Here is a 19074-nt window from a genome sequence, read left to right as displayed (position 1 = left end):
ATTACAAGTATCTGATATGCAGAATATCTGATATATATTCAGATCACTGTGAAAGAATTGCTTGGCCTCCTCCCCCCAAAGGAGTCTCAACCCACTGGTTGAGAACCACTGGACTAGAGGGCACAGACAGATCTCACTTATAGACGGATGGGGGACTGGAATGGGAGGAGGATCAAGTGGGAAGGAGGCTTGTGGGAGGGAACAACACAGAGACAGCTAAAATTAAGGGCCACTTAAGAGGTATTACAGAAACCTAATACAGTAGAAACTCCTGAAAATATACACAAATATGAAGGTGATCTAAATGAAACATCCTTCAAATAATGGGGAAAGAGTCCCAAACTGGCCGTCTCTTTTCACCAAATGAAGCTTCCAGTACTGGAATTGGGTTATATCTAATTGAATTGTTGGTCTAAGGGGCCCCATGGGAATCCCCAAACAACCCAGACTGTTGCCAAGACAGGTTATTCTCTACAAACTGACAGTAAGGCACCATTGCTGAAGACAATACCTACAAAACTCATTGAAGATGAAGATGTCAAGCTGGTGCCTAGAAAGAGCCTTTACCCCTACATTCCAGCATCTTTGGTACAGGAACATATTCTGCACACTCTCATCTACAATGGTGTACTTCCTGAGAAATATGCTAGGGCAATGGTAGCACAAAGCTTATGGAACTAACCAACCAACAGTAACTGATCTGACTAAAGGCCCACTCTACAAGGTGGAACTTATACCCAGCACTGCTTGGGTGATCAAGAACCTGAGACTAGACAGCCCAAGAACCTAGGGTAAACTCAAATAATAATGATCTTAAAAAAAAAAAAGAAAGAAAAAAAATGTAATGATAAAATGACTCCTAGTGATATTCTGCCATATTCATAGATCAGTGCCTTATTCAGCCATCAACAGTTCCCTGAGCAGTTGGGAACAAATCTAGAGACCCACGGCTAGACATTGTACAGAAAGTGCGACACCTTAGAACACTCAGCCCTAATGAGATCTCTCCATCAAATTTCCTCCCTTCAGAGCTCAGGGAATACAGAAGAGGTGGAAAGAATGTAAGGGTCAGAGGGGATGGAGCACACAAGAGAACCCAGCCCTCCACATCAACTGAGCAAAGTTCATATGAGCTCACAGAGACTGAAGCAGCAAGCACGGGGCCTATATGGGTCTGCACCAGGTTCTCTGTGTATATATTATAGCTTTCAGTTTAGTGTTTTTATGGGATTCCTGAATGTGTGAACAAGTGGGTCTCAGCCTTCTCTTGGGCTCTTCTCCTTTTGTTGGTTTGTCTTGTTCAACTTCAATGTGATAGTTTTTGTTTTATCTTATATTTTTTAAGAATGAATGAATGAAAACCTAGCCACTAGGGTAAGGATTAACAGCTCAACTGTCACTTACTTCTGCTGGGAGTGGAAAAACCAGTTTTCTCCAATAGAATGACACCGTGTATATCAACCACTCCAGGACAAGCCTCATATTCAGGAGTAGTTGACAAACATAAATTAGACTCAACAATTTGTGTGCTTTTATTTGGTTACAGTTTAGTATTTTTTATTTATTTTGGGGTATGGTTTTGTTGTTGTATTGAGTTATTGTTTGTTTTTTGAGAAAGAACTTAAAGTTGGGTGGGTTGGGAGGGAGAAAGAATCTGGAAGGACTTGGGGGAGTGGAAGAATATGATCAAAATATATTTAAATTTAAAAATTATTTTTTAACTTTCTGTGTGTTCTTGTCTTTCACATCATGCACCTAGATCCCATTCATTTCCCCATCCTTTCGTATCCACCCTCTGCCCTTGCAAGCCCCGCCCCCGCAAGTAGAATAGAATTTAAGAGAAAGGGGCTCAGCGGTTGACAGCATTAGCTGCTCTTCCAGAGGACCTAGGTTCAATTCCCAGCACCCACATGGCAGCTCACAGATGTCTGAAGTTCAAGTCCCTGGGATCTGACATCCTTACACCAATGCACATAAAATAAAGTTAAGTAAATAAATTATTAAAGAAGAATTTAAAAGAAAAAAAAAAGAAGAAAAGGAAAATCTTGTCATGGAAGCTATAGTGTGACACACTGAATCACACCAGTAAACCTTTTACTTACAAGTGTTCATTGCAAAGAGTCATTTGCCTGACTCAAGGCCTCTGGTTTTTGCTACACTATGGATGCTGAGCCCTCACTGGGATTTCTCTTGGATATCCTGTTGTTGCCCTGTGTTGGGGAGAGCCTGTAGCTTTGGGTCTGCAGGATTTGCTCTTTTACGTGCTCCCACTGATCATAGATGGGATGGATGTTGAGGTGGGCCAACTCACAACCCTGGTTCTGGGCCTGGGTAGTTGCAGGGTTGGCCAGCCTGCCAGCGCTCTCTCTCTCTCTCTCTCTCTCTCTCTCTCTCTCTCTCTCTCTCTCTCTCTCTCTCTCTCTCTCTCTCTCTCTCTCTCTCTCTCTCTCTCTCTCTCTCTGTCTCTCTCTCTCTCTCTCTCTCTCTCTCTGTCTCTCTCTCGTCTCTCTCTCTCTCTCTCACACACACACACACACACACACACACACACACACACCCTCACCACCAGGGTGAGCAATTCAACAATGCCCACCTAGTTCACCCCTTGCAGCAATGAGCAAAGGGAGGGGCCAGTTCTCCTGCTTTCACACCCTCAGGGTTGGCTCTCCCACAACCTGGACCGTCGGGGCCAACTCTACTGTGTTGCCCAAGCAAGGCAAATGAGCCATTCTCCTGAGTGCTTCATGCTGCAGCTGGTGAGGGGCAGACATCTCTCCCTTACCTACACCACCATATGGCAGATGAGGGGCAGGGCCAGATCTCCCACTCACCTTTTTGGGTGCTCACTTTCTTGGGCCCGTTTACCTGTACCCTATCAATAGGGTCAGCTCTGCTGTGCTGCCCAGGTGAAGTGCAGGGTAACTTTCCTGAGTGTTGCAGCTGGTAAAGGGTAAAAATTATTTTAAATAATAAAAGACTGTGGAAAACTAAGATAAATAAAAAGATGAAGGAGTTCTTATGGCACGAACAGGACATTGTTCGGTAGAGAGTGTGAGATAATGCCATTACAGGGCCCAGGAGGCTCTGCAGAGACAACTAGAAGGCTAATGAAGGGAGAATGTGTTCAGTAAACGTCAGTTTTTCACTTGGGCAAAGTAATACTCTAAGCAAAGACACAAACTATAGGAGGAAGAGGAGGACGAGGTAAAGATGACTGGGAGAAAAGTTGCAGAGAAGTAGAATTTAAAGACTCTGATGAAGGCTGGGTACAGTGATATGCACTTGGAGCTGAGGCAGGAGGATCACTATTTTTAGGTCAGTTTGGTGTATGTGGTGGGAGCCCATCTTAATAAACGAACAAACACAAGCAAAAATGGAAAAGAGACTAAAGAGAATTTCTTTGAAGAACTAAACAATCCAGCAGCGTGGCTTTAACTGCCTGGCTCTGCATCATCTTCAGTTTTGTTCAGAAACTGGTCCTCTGAGAGAATAGATTAATTAGAAAATGTTTTGTCTTACATGTGGAAAAATATTTCTTTTCATTTAAGATTCATCATGGTTTCATCTATGGTTATAAGCAAGTTCACATCTAGCAATAAGTCAACATCCTCATATACACAGACCTCAAATCTTTAGTGTCTTTATTTTGTTTAAAGGTCAGGTGAACTGCAATCTACCCAGCTTCTCTCAGTAACTGCCCTATCGGACAGCAATTTTCATTAAGTTAAAATTTACATTATGTAATATTTAAGGCAAATAAAAAAGATAAATAACACTACTAATACCTGTGTATCAGTAGCATCCAACTTAAGAATAACAGACACAATATTAATTTCATCTTTAAAAGATAAGAGCTTTCCTGGATTCTGAAATATTTAATTAGCTTGTACTGCCTTGAGTCTTGGGTCTGCTCCTTACATATTTATACCTGTTCAAACTCATTAAGAATGTGAAGAAAGGCACGTTCTAAGCCAGTAATCTTAAACACCTGCATCTTATTCTTTCCACCTGCATTTTCTCCTCCTCCCATCACAGCATGAAAACCACCAAGTTACCTTCCCAAAGAACAAGGAAGAGGAGGGACAGCATGAAAACAAGTATCTAAAATGTTAACTGTCATGACAATTGAGAGCATGAATTTAAGATGTCAACTGTCACAGCAATTGTTAGTTCTGATTCTGCCATTCCACCACAGCACTTAAGTCTTACCCTCAGCTCTCCTGAGCAGCCCTGAGTGGACAGAATGAGAACGCTAGTAACCCATGGCAGAGGCTTCATTCAATTCTTGGAACACATAGGCAACTTCCTGTGCTTCTGATTTCCATAAAAGAATGGCAAGGACTAAAGTGTTGGGCCAGATCATGCCAGAAGTGCTACCTCAGACACACCTTGTCACACACCTGTGCAAAGGGCTTTGCTGGAGTCCAATTTTCAACGGACAGGTGGCCACTCTTCTCCTTGTCATTTCTCAGTAAACAACAGAAACCATTTTATCAGACTATGATGCGGAACATGGAAAATGAACTGGTAGATGAGAAAAAAGCCAAGGCATGACATCTCAGCCCCTCCTACATAATACTAACACAGGTCTGAGAAAATAACTACTTTATTAGAAGGAAATTAACTATAAAAATATGGCTGATAGGAGCCTCTGAACAGCAGGTGTTAGGTGACTGTTACCCTATCTGAAGTGGTTGAGGAATTGGGATATTGTCCCAAGAGCCTCTGCTGTGCTGGGGAAGAGTCTACTTTTTATAAGAAAATGTGTACTCAAGAGGAAAAGGAGGAGGAGGAGGAGGAGGAGGAGGAGGAGGAGAAATTTTTTAAGTCTCTACTCCTGAACTGTTATGTGGTATGTTAAAGTATTGTATGAAAAAATGTCCTTGTTCCTAGAAAAGTGTTCTGATAGCAATGTTGGCAACAAAAATGGCAAAAGATAACAGACATTTTAAGACCCAAGTCTCATCATTTTAACTCTTAGCAGACACCATCCAGGTCTTCCTTCCCAGAACTGTTCACTGAAGCTAAACAACACTGATGTTTTTAAACAGCTTTACAGAGTCAGGATTCATTTGTACATGAAGTGTACTGTTCAAATGTTTTCAGTACATTCAGTTATGAAACATTCCCATAACCAATCTTAAAGCATTTTCATCTTCCTTAAAAACAAAAACAGAGTGTCCCTGAAGTAAGAGTCGGCTCCTGACATCACCACACTTTGATCATCAGCTTATTGTCTCCAATAGGTATTCAAGGATAGCTGAGTTTCTAGGATTCTCTCCTCAAGAAAGAAACAGCTTAAGAAGGGACCTATGTAAGGCTGCCATGATTTAAAAACAAAAAACAAAAAACAAAAAAAAAAACCAGTATCTAGAAATAGACCAGGGCAATGTAGGACCCTGTAAATATGAGCACTGCTTGTTTGATGTGCTTCATTTTATTGCACCATTAGATAATATGCTTACAAACAGAATGTCTGTGGCAACCTTGCTTCCAGTATTCTAATGACGCAGTTTCCATCCACATGTGCTTATTTCACATCTGTTTTTGATTTCTGTTTTCTTTTAAAGATTTACTTATTCATTATATTTACATGAGTGCTCTCTGTACACTTTTATGCCATAATAGGGCATCAGATCACATTATAGATGCTTGTGAGCCACCATGTGGTTGCTGGGAATTGGAAGAACAGTCAGTGCTCTTAACTGATGAGCCATCTCTCCAGCTCCCTTCAAATCTATTTTATGTTTTGATCATTCTCACTTTGTCATTATTACATATGTCATAATGATCTGTGATCAGTAATATCTAGTGTTACTATTGTAACTTTTTGAGTGTCACGAATTATATCTATATAAGACAATGAACTTAATCAATAAATGCTGTATATGTTTTGATTGTTCTGTCAATTGCCATTCCCTATTTCTTCATCTTCTCAAGAGTCTGTATTCTCTGAGATAAAAGAATATTGAAATTAGGCCAGTTAGCAACTACTGTGATTTCTAATTAAGTATTCAAGTGAAAGAAGTTATAAATCTTTCACTTCAAATCAAAAGATAGAAATAATTGTTTAGCGAGGAAATCACATCGATAGCTAAACCTGCCAACATGTGACTGAAAATACATTAAAAAAAAAAAAAACTTGAAGGAAATAAAGTGCTATTCCAGTTTAAACAGTGAAACAGGCTTGTTAATACAGAGGAAGTCTTAGTATCCAAACAGAAGATAAAACCAGTCACAGCATTCCCTAATCAAAGCCTAAGTGAGGGCAAGGGTCTAACTCAGTTCCCGAGGAGGCTGAGGCAAGCAGTGTCTGAAGCTAGCAAAAGCTAAGTAACAACTCAGGAAAGAAGCCATCTCTATAACCCAAGAGCGCAGGGTAAGCAGCAAGAGCTAAAGTAGAAGCTGCTACCTGTTTCCCAGCTGAGTCACTGATGAAAGTGGCTGCACCAAACAAGACTGCCAATGTAGGCAAAACAGCCTTTACTGGCAAAGTGTCTTCTGGGAACTTCAGAGCTGAAGAGGAAAAGTCAGCATCTGGCTCCAAACAAATGACTTAAGTCAGAGGCTAGTGCATGTGGTGACTTCAAGTTGAAGCCAATGCTCACTTAATATTATGAATTTCCTAGGGTACCTAAGAATTGCATTAAGTCTACTTGCCTGTGCCTTCTAAATGAAACAACAAAGCCTGGATGACATCACATCTATTTATAACATGGTTACAGAAATGTTCCAAGCCTGCTGTTGAGAACAACTATTCAGAAAAAAAAATTCCTTCCAAAATATTACTGTTCATTGACACTGCACTTAGTCACCAAGAGATGGGGTGGAGACACAAGAGGAGATTAATGTTTTATGCCTACTGACACAGTATCTACTCTGCAGCTATGCATCACAGTAATTTTGACTCTTAAGTCTCATTAGCTAAGAGATGGATTCTGTAAGACTATAGATGGCACAGACAGTAATTCATCTGACAGATCTGGGGAAACCAAAGAAAAAATATCTTCCAGAAAGGACTCTGGATTCTAGAGACCACTAAAAACACTGGTGATGCAAGGATTAACTGGACTTTGGAGGAAGCTGACTTCAATCCATGGATCACTCTTTGGGATTCAGGTTTTCAGTGGAGGCAGTCAGTATTTACAGATGTGGTACCAGTGGAAGAGAACTAGAATTAAAGGCTGAGGAGGTGGTTCAGCAGAGGACCTGGATTCAGTTCCCAACACTCACATGGCAGTTCACATGGCAATTCTAAGGGATCAGACATTCTCTTTCAGCTTCCTTGGGTACCAGGCATGCACATGGTATACATACAGACATTCAGGCAAATACTCATACACATAAAATAATAATTCAAAAAACTACATCTTTTGAAAAAAGATGAAAACTAGAAGTTGGACCTGGAGATATGACTGAACACTACTTTGATTTCCTGACAAAATTTAGCCAATGTAGAATTGTTTCTTTCAGATGAGCAAGTTCCATGGTTTCTTAAGGTGTAATCTAAAGATGCTGTGAACATTACTAACAGGACAGCAAAGGACTTGGAATGTTATATAACTGAGTGACTGATAAAGTAGTGACAGGATTTAAGAGAGCCAACTCTCACCCTAAAAGAAATTCCACTGAGGGTCACACCCCACCCAACAGCACACCATGCTAACAGCAACCTCCTATGAAGGGAAACGTCAGCTAATGTGGAAATTTTTCTTGTTGTATTTTAGGAAATTGCCATAACCCCCCAGTCTTCAGCAACCACCACTCTGACTAGTCAGCAGGCATCCATATGGAGGTAAGAGCCTCACTAGAAAAAATATTACCACTTGCTGAAGCTGTATTACTTAGCAATAGTTTAAAAAAAAACTTCAAAATTACATTTACTTATTTTCAGGGGTGGGGGATGCCATAGTGCATGTATGGAAGTCAGAGGAAAATTTGTGGGAGTCAGTTCTTTCCTTTTATCACACAGGTTCTGAGGACTGAGCTCAGGTCATCAGGCTTGATGGCAGGCGCCTTCATATCTGCTGAGCCATTTTGTCAGCCCAATAAAGTATTTTTAAATTAAGGTTACATCCATTGTATTTTTAGGCATAGCTATGGAAAAACTGACTATAAAAGATAGTAAACACTGTTTATATGCACAGGGAAATGAAAACATTTGCTTTATTCGGTATTTTTTTTTTTTTTACTGTGACATTTATTTTATTGTGGCAGTTTGGAATCACCATGACTCTGAGGTATGTCTATAGCAGTCAAGGAGGTTAGACACAGATAAATGAGTCCACATTAAGAACACAGTCTCAAAACCCTGAGATCAGGATCCCTACAGCATGCAGGGTTTAAAGATTAAATGAAACTAGCAACCTGAAATCTAAAATAGCAGCACCAATTTGTCTTGTGGGTAGATCTTATTTCCAAATGTATTGGCTCTAAAGACTCTAGGCACAGACATTAATGAAAGTTTTTATTTTCCTAGTAACAGCATGGATACTGTCAAGTAAATTATTTTACAGTTTGTAAAATACCTGAGTTTTCCATAAAGTATTTCTAATCCTCACAACAAACTTACAAAGAAGGTATTCCAAGTCTTCTTTATTTATAAGAACAGGTCAGAAAGAGAATCTACTTTACTCAAATCACATAGAAAATACTCAAATACCACTGTGAATCAGAACTTTCCAGTCCTGTCCAGCCTTGCACTGTTCTGTAGTTCCTTGGTAGCAATGTACAATCAATTCAAAGCAGATACATTCAAGCTGACTGTGGAGAGGTACATCTGCAAACCTAGCACATAAGAAACTGGGAGACAATGAAGATTATGAGTTCAAGGCCAGTCTGGGCAACAACATAATGAGACTGTCTTTTTAAGAAAGGCAGACTAATCTGAAAAACAAGAAAAGAAAAACTATACAGAGGTATAGCACGATGCTGTAGCCATTCTGTTTATACAATGTCTTCAGCCCGGTGCAGGGAAGTTCATTATTCTGCCACCTCAGGACCGGGACCCAAGCAGAGGGCCACTATTTTCTTTCTTTCCCCAGAATTATTTGGAGTTCTAGGGAATAAACTGAAATTCTGTTTTAAAAAACAGAAACTTCCAGAATGACACCTTGCTGATTTGTTGGGTTGTTGGGCCGATAGCTGAGCAGTATGACAGTTACTAAAGATGGTGGTGGCTGGAGCCATTTCCTAAAGCAAGGCAATGGAAATTGTCATACTGATTGATCCTTGTTCAGTTGGAATCTCCAGCTTGCCCCTGCGTCATCCAGAAAGCCCCATTCCTGTCTCTCTCTACAAACTCTGCCCACTCAGAGAATCTCCAAAGAAAGGAAAGCATCAAAAAGCTCAGTTAGCTTCTTTAGGTCTAAAACATTTGGTAATAAACGACCAGGGAAACATAAGAAGACAGAAGGCAGGCAAAGACAGTCACTATCAGACTCTAATATTAGCCAGGGGGATTATTTACATTCTGTTGCTAAGGAAAACTTGGAGCTTTGGAAAATGAACTTGACCGCTACATGACTGTGACAGCTGCTACTTGGCCCTGGTATCCCTGCAGAGCTATCTGCCAACTTCTGGCCACTTGCCATTTCTGTCCTGCAGTCTGCCAGTCAAATCATCTAGCCCTTTAGAACCAGAGGTCCCTTCTCTTTTCTATAGCCCCCAGGTCAAGCCAAAAACTGGAGGACAATGATAAGTGCTATACTCTGGACTGCAAATCAAGACAGGCTGGCCCTGGAATAACACTTATTCTGAATGGATATTATTTTAATTAAAAAGTAGTAGTAGTTCAGTAGAGAGGAAAAGGAAGCCTAGCCGATGATAAGTGAAAGACTCGATAGTCTTAGGGCTGCAACATTCCCTCTCATTAAGTAAAGAACCTATCCTATTCCTTTCCCCATGTAAAGGGAGTAACGGCTGAATGAATGTATTTAGTAAGTCCAAGACCATGCTCTCTCTAAAAATAATAAATTATATATTTTGTTGTGAAATGTGTATTCAAAACCATAAATTAAGCTGGACACGGTGGCTCACACCTGTAAACCCAGTTCTGAGAAGGGCTGCCTAGGCTACAGAATGACAACTTGTCTTAACAAAACAAAACAAGCTGGGCGGTGGTGGCACATGACTGGCTATTGCAATTACCAATGGATGGACATGGCCATCTCCACAGGCTAATATCACAAGGGAGACTGGTTCCAGAGCAAATTTATTTTCTGTTGTTCTTCCTCCTTCCATCCCATTATAACAGTAATATACTCTTTCATTCTAAAAAATCAGGAGATTAGCCAGAATCCCCCCACCCAAAAAAAAACAGTATTAACATTATTGTGTTTATCTGGATTCATAATGTAAGTATCCTTTGCACCTGGCTTGTTCATTTAACAATATGTCAGCAGTCAACTGAGTCCATATCTAGTGACAAAGAGATAAAGCTGAAACTGCCTGTTGGCTAGTCCTAAACACACTCACTGTCCCTTCGTCAAACAAAACTGCTGAGGAGCAGAGTGCTGACTGTGAAATGGGGGGCCGGGGACTAAATCCCACTCCCCACCTAAGTGCTTCAATTACAAGGCAAATGGGGATTATTTCTGGGTGACGGTTTTCTATTGCTAAAGTCTTGCTGTGGCCAGTTTCTAATTCCCATTTATTCCAATGCTACTAATTGTTTCAAATTGGACCTGTGAATAAGAGCTTCAGGCCTCCATCATGGTTTCCCAGCAGGAGTCAAAACACTTCCACAATGAGCTGATTACAGAGAAAGCTGGAGCTTCAAAGACGAAGAATTATCACTCAGCATGCTCTTTCAGAAGAAAAATTTAGCTGTTTCAAAACATCTGATTTTTTTTTCCTTTTAGCTTATGCTTATCTAGGAGGGAGAAGCTAAATGGCTTTAATTCTGTAAAGACTTAAATGATATGTTTTATGTGATCAAGTCATCCTCCTATTGAAAATTCCACTATGGTATTTCACAGCTCTGAGAACAGAAGATCAAGTTTCTTAACACACCACAGGCAAAAACCGACTTGAATTGGTTCCTGCCTACTTCTCTAGCTCCACAACTTCCAGACTACGCAGTGGAGCATTAATTTGGGGGGTTTCTGCAAGGTAAAAACAACCCTAATGGGTACATGTTACATTCTACCCATTCCCAAACCCCACCTTCAACCATCACCCTTCCCAGATGACCAGAGAAGGCTTTTTGAGTGAGCCTGTTTAACTTAGCTTAGTCCATTGTTTTACAATTAATTTGGCTATACTTCACTCCCTTCATCTAAAGATGTTTCCATAAAAAACACTTTCAGAAATTCTACAGTAGCCTTGCTTTCCTCCAGATTTAGGAAGAGAAAGCCTGTTTGTTTCAACAATTTCTTATGCTTCCTCTAAAATACCACCTTGCCATGGTTATTTATCAATTTCCAATTGCCTCTAGTCATCTCCCAGGTACCAATGCACTCTGATACAGCTCCTCCACACCCTCACAGAAATCTATACACTTTTTTTTTAATGTGTATGTGTGTGTGTCTGTGTATGGGTATGTGCACATAAGTGCAGGTACCCTTGGAATCCAGAAAAAGGCATCAGATGCCCTGGAACTGGCCATATAGGAGGTTATAAGCTGCTGGATGTGGGTGCTGGGAACCAAGTTTGGGTCCTTTTCAAGAGTAGAAAGTGCTCTTAACTGCTGAGCCATCTCTCCAGTCCCAATTTATATATTTCTTTTTCATAGAGATTAAAAATTACACAGTACTATTCAAATTTTGCTTGGTTGTCTTTCCATAATAGGCTTTCAACTCAAGATGAGGAAACAGTTTTTCCCCCCATTTGATGTTGTAATTTTAAATTTTTGACAGACATATGGCAGTCTTTCAATCAATGGCTGTTAGATTCTCTGCATAGATAAGTCTCCATTGAACAAGACTATTCACTAGCAACACTATATGCTTGAGCCCCAAGCTTTCAAGAGTAAAGACTTGGCTTCTTCGTTAAATTCTTGACTTGGGATTCCAAATTCTATGTGTAGTAGTTTTCTTCAGTTACTTTTCTGGCCCTGCCCATGTCCTTGGCTAGACCCTCTCTCTTCCTTGCCATTTCTCTGAGGCAGGGTCTACAATGAACACATCTCATGAACTGGACAACCTTCGAGAGTTCTATCTTGATATAGGTTCTTCATTACAAGTCTCAGCTGAGTATGTCTGACATCACACCTGACAGTGAAAGCTGAGCCTCCAAATCCATAGTGCTATATATAAATATAACAATAATCTTGGCCACCAATCCTAACAACCTGAGTTCAAGTGCCAGGACCCACATGGTGGAAGCAGAGAGCCAACTTCTGCAAGTTGTCCTCTGGCCTCCACTCAAGTGCATGCCATTCATCGGCACCCTCCCTCCAAATTATTAAGTGTAATAAACATATTTTAGCCCATTCACTTTTCTCCGTCTCTTCTATCATTATCCCAGTGCAACCCTGAAGTGTTATATTTGCCTTTCTTCTACAACAGTCTCCTTACGAGTCACTTCACAGTCGTTATTACACATTCTCTCCCTATCTAATAACTCCATCAGGCAGAGACTAAAGGGTAGAACTTTTAAAAAAAGGGTTCATGATACTTTAAGCTTAAAATTGTCTGGTGACATATTGCCTACAAAATCCACTACTAGGTATATAAGCGAGAAAAATATCCACATACACAAATGTGGTTTTTTTTTTTTTTTTGCTTGTTTGTTTTTTTGTTTTTTTGAGACAGGGTTTCTCTGTGGCTTTGGAGGCTGTCCTGGAACTAGCTCTTGTAGACCAGGCTAGTCTCGAACTCACAGAGATCCGCCTGCCTCTGTCTCCCGAGTGCTGGGATTAAAGGCAAGCACCACCAACACCCGGCCACATACAAATGTTTACAGTAACATTATTCATAATGGCCAACAGATAGAAACAATCCAAATGTCATCAAATTATGAATAGTCAAACAATATCCAATGGTGAACTATAAAAAGGAATAAAGTAAAAAAAAAAAAAAGGAATAAAGTCCTCATACCTGCTTCAACATAAATCCACTTTGAAAATATACTAGAAAGAGGCCAGTCATAAAATCCTCATTTTGTTACCATTTATAAGGAGGGTTGAAAGTAAGAAAAATATAGAAAATATATCAGTGGTTGCTTAGGTTGCAGAAAGGGGAGGGATATAAAGAGATGAGGGGAATAGGTATAGGATTTATCTTACAGGCAGTAAGAATGCTCAAAATTCACTGTGCCAATAGTCACACCTATTGACCCACATTCTAAAAATCAATGTCTTTGGATGGAGAGATGGCTTGGTGGTTAAGAACATTTGTTGAGTGCTCACTTAGGCAGCACATATACTAAAACTGGAACAATACAGAGAAGATTAGCATGGTCCCTGAGCAGGGATGACATGCAAATTTGTCAAGTATTCCATATTAAAAAAAAAAAAAAAAAACACAACAAAGAAGATTCGTTGCTCTTACAGAGGGCCCAGGTCCATCTGGTGGCTCACAACCATCTGTAATACTGGTTCCAAGGATCTAATGCCCTTCTTGTGATTGCCACAGGCACCAGGCATACAGGTGGTGCACATACAGGCAGCCAAATCAGCACGCGCACGCACGCACACATACATAAAATAAAAAATCTAAAAATAAACAACCAATGTTTTGCTACTTTAAACATGTGGATTATATGGTATATGAATTATGTATCTATAAAGCTGTTGGAAAAATTCTTCTACTGGTTCATCATAGTTCATAGCCTATAAATTCCAAATCCTCATCACTGGCTAGAAGACACTGATATGATATAGCTAATTCCCACACTCTCCCCAAGCCTCATCTGAAACCACATTTCCCCTAATGTTTTGTTTAGATATAAAACCTTCTTGTAGTTTCTCCAAAGAATCTGACTCCACTTAACACTGTATTTTCAATTGCCATAACGTGCTTAGAAAGTTTGTCCCCTGGGGGCTGGAAATAAGGGATTAAGAGCATAGGTTGCTCTTACAGAGGATCCAGGTTCAATTCCCAGTATCCACATGATGGTTCACAACCATCCATGCCTCCAGTTCTAGGGTATCCAACACCCTCTTCTGACTTCCCTAGGCACTGGGCACACATATGGTGCACATATGTAGGCAAAACACTCATACACATAAAATAAATCTTTTTAAAAAGGTTCTTCCCCTAGTTGCTACTCATCCTACAGACCTCTGTCTAAGCATCACACCCTCATGAGAGCCCGAGGAGAAGTGTTCATCTTCTGTAACATGCTGTTCATAACTCACTCTTTATGGTTCAGGTTGAGCATCTTTTTCTTTTTTCTTTTTCTTGAGACACGGTTTCTCTGTGCAGCTTTGTAGACCAGGCTAGCTTTGAACTCGCATAGATCCATCTGCCTCTGCTTCCCAAGTGCTGGGATTAAAGGCATGTGCCACCATGCCCAGCTGGTTGAGTATCTCTTAACCAAACTTCTGGGAACCAGCAGCATATTAGATTTTGAAGCTTTTTCAGATTTTGAGATATTTTCATAAACGTAACGAGTTATTTTGGATAAGAAATACATATCTACACATAAGATTCATTTAAGCTTCATATGATGTGTCCCCCACAACCTGTTCTTGTATTGAAGACTTGGCCTCTGGCTAAACCCAACAACTGAGCAGTGACAGATCACAACAGCTTGTGGATAGATAGGCAGTGTTACAACGTTCAGAAGTGCAACTTTATTGGTGGGGCTGGTCACTAGGGGGATGTTCCCACGAGCTGTCTTGCTCCAGTCCTCTATTGCTCCCTGCCTTCTTGGTTGCCACACAAGAGCAGTTTTGCTCATCCACACTTAAAATGTGATGGTCTGCCTCACCACGGGCCCAGCAACAATAAACCAGGTGGCCACGAAGTGTCATCCCTGAAGCCATGAGCAAAATAAACCTTCCTCCTGTTAAACATTTCTCTCAGATGTTTGTCTCATTGTCCAAAAACTGGCATATCCACCCTACACACATAACACGAAGGTTACCTTATGTATTTTTTAGTAATTTTGTATGTGAAGTCAGATATGGTAGCATATATAATCCTAGAATGAAGGAGGCTGAGGCAGGAGGATTGTCATAAGTTCAAGTTAAGCCTGGACTATTTAGTAAGTACCAAGCAGCCAGGAGGACTTGGGCTTCAATTAACAAAACAAAACCAATTTTGAGTATGTGTGGAATTTGGAACATTTTCTATTTTCAGATTAATGATGTTAAATTGTATATATCACAGATGTGCATGCCATTTTTACCAGCACATATGTTTCCTGTAGGTGCATATTATATTTGCCTGGTTCACTTATGTGATTCCTGGTAGTAGCTGCAATCAAGATTTTGAAAAGACTGAAAGTTTGTCATTCTATTTATTTCCCTAATGCCGTTCTTCATGTGTGTGAATGTTTTGCCTGAATGTATATATGTGTAAACATGTATGCCTGGTGCCTGTGGAAGTCAGAAGATGGCCAGAGACACCCCCGACCCCCCACACCCGGGACTGGAGTTAGGCTGGTTTAAGCCACCATGTGAACACTGAGAACAGAACTGAGAATGCATCCTCTGTGCTGAGCCAGCCCCACTTCATGCCTTCTTAAAGGCACTAAAAAGCACTCTTCGTGCATCTTGATACAGCATACTTACAGTTCACTAATCTCTCAGCTTTGTCCTTTTAATTTTTAATTGTTTGTTTGTTTTTATGTAGACAGGGTCTCAATATATATCCCTGGCTGGCGCGGAGCTCACAGAGATCTGCCTGCCTTTGCCTCCTGAGTGTGGGGATTAAAGGTTCGAGCCACTCATGCCCAGCTAGTCCTTTGTTTTTATAGTTGCTGCTTCTTGAGGAAATGTGCCCTGGCCATCCTATATAATTAAGTAGCAGGTGTTCAGTGGATACCTGTGGACTGACAAAACAACTAAAGCAGAATCAAATCTGTAGCAAATGCTGTCTTATCCACGTAGGTTATGACGTCCAAGGAGGCAGTGGCTCTCTATGATTCTCTGATGCATGCACCAACTCAATGCAGCCTGAAAACAAACATGATTTCTCCATCTCTCCAAGGATCGTAATCTTAACAAATTCAAATTGTTCTACTTCTCTCAGCTAGGAAACCCTTGATGTGGGAGGTGTGGGTGTATGTACTTGTGTGAGTATGTACATGTTTACATGGAGCTGTGACTGCAGGATGGTGTCTTCCTCGGCTGCTTCTCCACTTTCACTGAACCAGGAGGTGATGGATAGACTACACTGCTAGCCAGGGAAGCTCCCAGGCTGCCTACTTCTGCCTCCTCCAAGTGGAGGTCACAGATGTGAGATACCTTGTCTGCTATTCCATGGTTGCTGATGATCGGAACTCACGTCCTCAAACTTACACAAAACACTTAGCAACAAATGCCCTAAGAAACATTTTAAAGAGTGATTTCTCTTTTGGCTAATGAAAAATCTGTTCTTAAATTAGTTTCTCAAGTGAAACTAGTAGTATATTTCTCTGTGCACTAGTAAATGTACAAACATTAAACATTCAAGATCAACTTATTAATGTTTCCTTGGATAGAAGCCAATTAGAAGAGGACAGCTGGGGGCTAGGGAAATGACTCAGCTCTTAAGAACACTTGCTGCTTCTTCAGAGGACCTAAATTTGGGTCCCAGCCCCCATATCAGGAGGCTCACAACCTCCTGTAATGCCAGCTCCAATATATCTGACACCTTCTTCTGGTTTCCAAAGGTAGCAGCAAGACACATGGCACGCATGTACATATACACTTGCAAGCACGCACACAAACACATGAGCACACACACCCAAAAAGCTCACCCATATATACACACACACATAAAAATGTCTCTTAAAAAGAAAAGAGGACAACTATTGGTTCAGAAACTTGTTAGTGATTTTCTTATAATTTTATAGAAAGAAAAAAAACAGAAAAATACTATTTTTCAATACACTTAACTTCTCCCTTCCTTTTTCAAATTGTGTGCTTAACAATAAGCAATTAACTAAAAAATTTGGTACTGTATCTTTTAGATAGCACTTACTGGTTTCTCACATACACATACACAATGAGAAATAGAAAAATATCTTTTTGGATACTGAAACTAAAACAAACTAAAAATCTGAATTTCAATAAAGGTTTGCCTCTTTTTCTAGTCTTAGAAAGTGATACCATAGCTTCAGTCTTCCACACACATTGAATTTTATAGACCGCAAGCTGGAGACAATACTCAACAGTTCTTCCTTTCATCACACTGTCCACAATTTCTTAATCCTAACAACCAAAAAGTTCTGTTCTTTGAATCTGTCTCATGTTGAACTACAGGGGCTGTCTCAGAATCTCTCTCTAAAAACACTGCAGTGTAGCAGAGCACGCACTCCTAGTCTCAGGCAGGCTATGGCAAGAGGGTCAAAAGACTGAAGCCAGCCTGACAAGCAGGTCTCAATCCTGCATCGCCATAAATGCTCATTTCCTCCTCTGGTATTATTCTCACATGGTATAAAACTATACACCCAGCTCTGCTTCTTTGAGTTTTTTTTTTTTTTTCTTCCTCCGCAGTATTACTTTGCTGCACAGAGTGATCAAAGAAAACTCAGAACAAAATAAAGGGCTTCAAGCTCCATATCACAAAAGGCAAAATCATGCCTGTCAATTATTGGAAGACAAGGAGAAAAAAGGTCTGACTATATATAGCACATAATGCTAAATAGTCAGAAATAAGACCTCCACCACAAAAAACAAACAAACAAACAAACAAACAAACAACAAAAACAAAGCAAAACACCTTCCAAGATAAGACATAACCCAAACAGTAAATTAAGATCTATCTGAGCTTGGGTCAAGGACTTCATACCCACTTCTCTGTCTCTTATCTCAAAGCAGAGCCCTGCAAATGCATGAGGAACCTCCTACCTCCTCTTCTCCCGGGCTTCCACGGAGGAGTCTGTTCCAGTGGAGGAGAACACTGTAGCAGCTGGAACCCCATTGGCAGTGCTTGGTGCAGGGCGATTGGTGATCACACACAGAGGGCTACTAGAAGAGACACCGTCTGTTGTTTTCTCTGGGGTTGAATCAGCCTGGGATTTGTAAGGAGTCCTGAAATTAAGAAGGACAGGAGCCAAAGGAGAATGGTCAGGTGTGGTATACAATAAAACCCTGGCACAGAGAAAGGAGAGGCACAGATCTAATGAGAATCTTCTTGCTCAGATTTTGTTTGTTGGTTTGTTAATTCTGAGCTCTTAAATTTGGAACAGTAGGATTAGATTTTGTCTGACATCTTCTGCCCAGGACTTACATTTTATAGGGTTGTTTTTTTGTTTTTGTTTTTGTTTTTTTTGCATGAGATTAAAAAACAAACAAACAAAAATCAGCTGTGGCACAAGGCAAGATAGTGACACATGCAAGTGTCCTAAATGACTTGTTGCCACCTGACCTCCCTCCACACATGCACAAAGAGATAGGATCTCACTGCAGGTGAAAAAGACACTAAAATCACTTACGATGTCAGTCTCCACCTGTCCCGCAATTCTTGGCAGGGAAAGGCTTTGTGGCAGTCCTCAGCCTAGATCTGATGATCATCTTGAAATATCCATTTGAAAATTATTCTACAACCTCAGTCTATTTGGTTCTCTCTCACCTAGTCCAGCAACTGCAGTCGTTTTCTATTTAGCCAAGTGCCTAATTCTCTAAATTCATAGCTGCCTAAGTAAGAAACTGAAACAGAAATCGAGCAGGATTCTATATGTAACCTTAACTACAGACTGCAACAGCAAGCTGTGTAATTAAAGTCATTTATGTGAAAATAAGATCTTTGTTTCTTAACAAAGAGTCAGGAGCAACCATTGGCTCTCCACCCAAAAAGCTATCATTTGTGATGTCACAGCTTGTTGCTGGGGTAACAGAGATCCAAAATTGATACTTGCAGAGATGGGAAAAGCAATGAAAAGCATGAATGTTAAAAATCTGTTTTTCACCTACTCACAATTATTATCAGAAATGGTTACAAATAGCTATAAGCTCACTTCCAAATATATATTATTAGG

At 40.4% G+C, this 19074-nt stretch overlaps 1 protein-coding gene and 1 non-coding gene across 6 annotated transcripts in view; one reads left to right on the top strand and one right to left on the bottom strand.

Moving 5' to 3' along the window:
- Ppp1r12b (protein phosphatase 1 regulatory subunit 12B) overlaps positions 1–19074 on the bottom strand; it is a 207084-nt gene that overhangs the window by 104366 nt on the left and 83644 nt on the right. For all 5 annotated transcript variants that reach the window (XR_004770351.1, XR_004770352.1, XM_027417535.2 and 2 more), the window contains one exon: positions 17945–18127. Coding sequence is in view for 3 of the 5 variants with exons in the window: in XM_027417535.2 (XP_027273336.1) it covers positions 17945–18127 (183 nt within the window). In the remaining 2 variants the exon portion in view is untranslated. The remainder of the gene's footprint in view (positions 1–17944; positions 18128–19074) is intronic.
- On the top strand, positions 13344–13450 carry LOC113835978. Its single transcript, XR_003485880.1, has one exon. It is a non-coding gene; the product is annotated as a U6 spliceosomal RNA (small nuclear RNA).

The sequence above is a fragment of the Cricetulus griseus genome, chromosome 5, assembly GCF_003668045.3.
Source record: "Cricetulus griseus strain 17A/GY chromosome 5, alternate assembly CriGri-PICRH-1.0, whole genome shotgun sequence".
In the NCBI taxonomy this organism is placed as follows: Eukaryota; Metazoa; Chordata; class Mammalia; order Rodentia; family Cricetidae; genus Cricetulus; species Cricetulus griseus.
The sequence above is the reverse complement of the archived record's forward strand: the minus strand, read 5'-3'. Positions and strand labels throughout refer to the sequence as shown.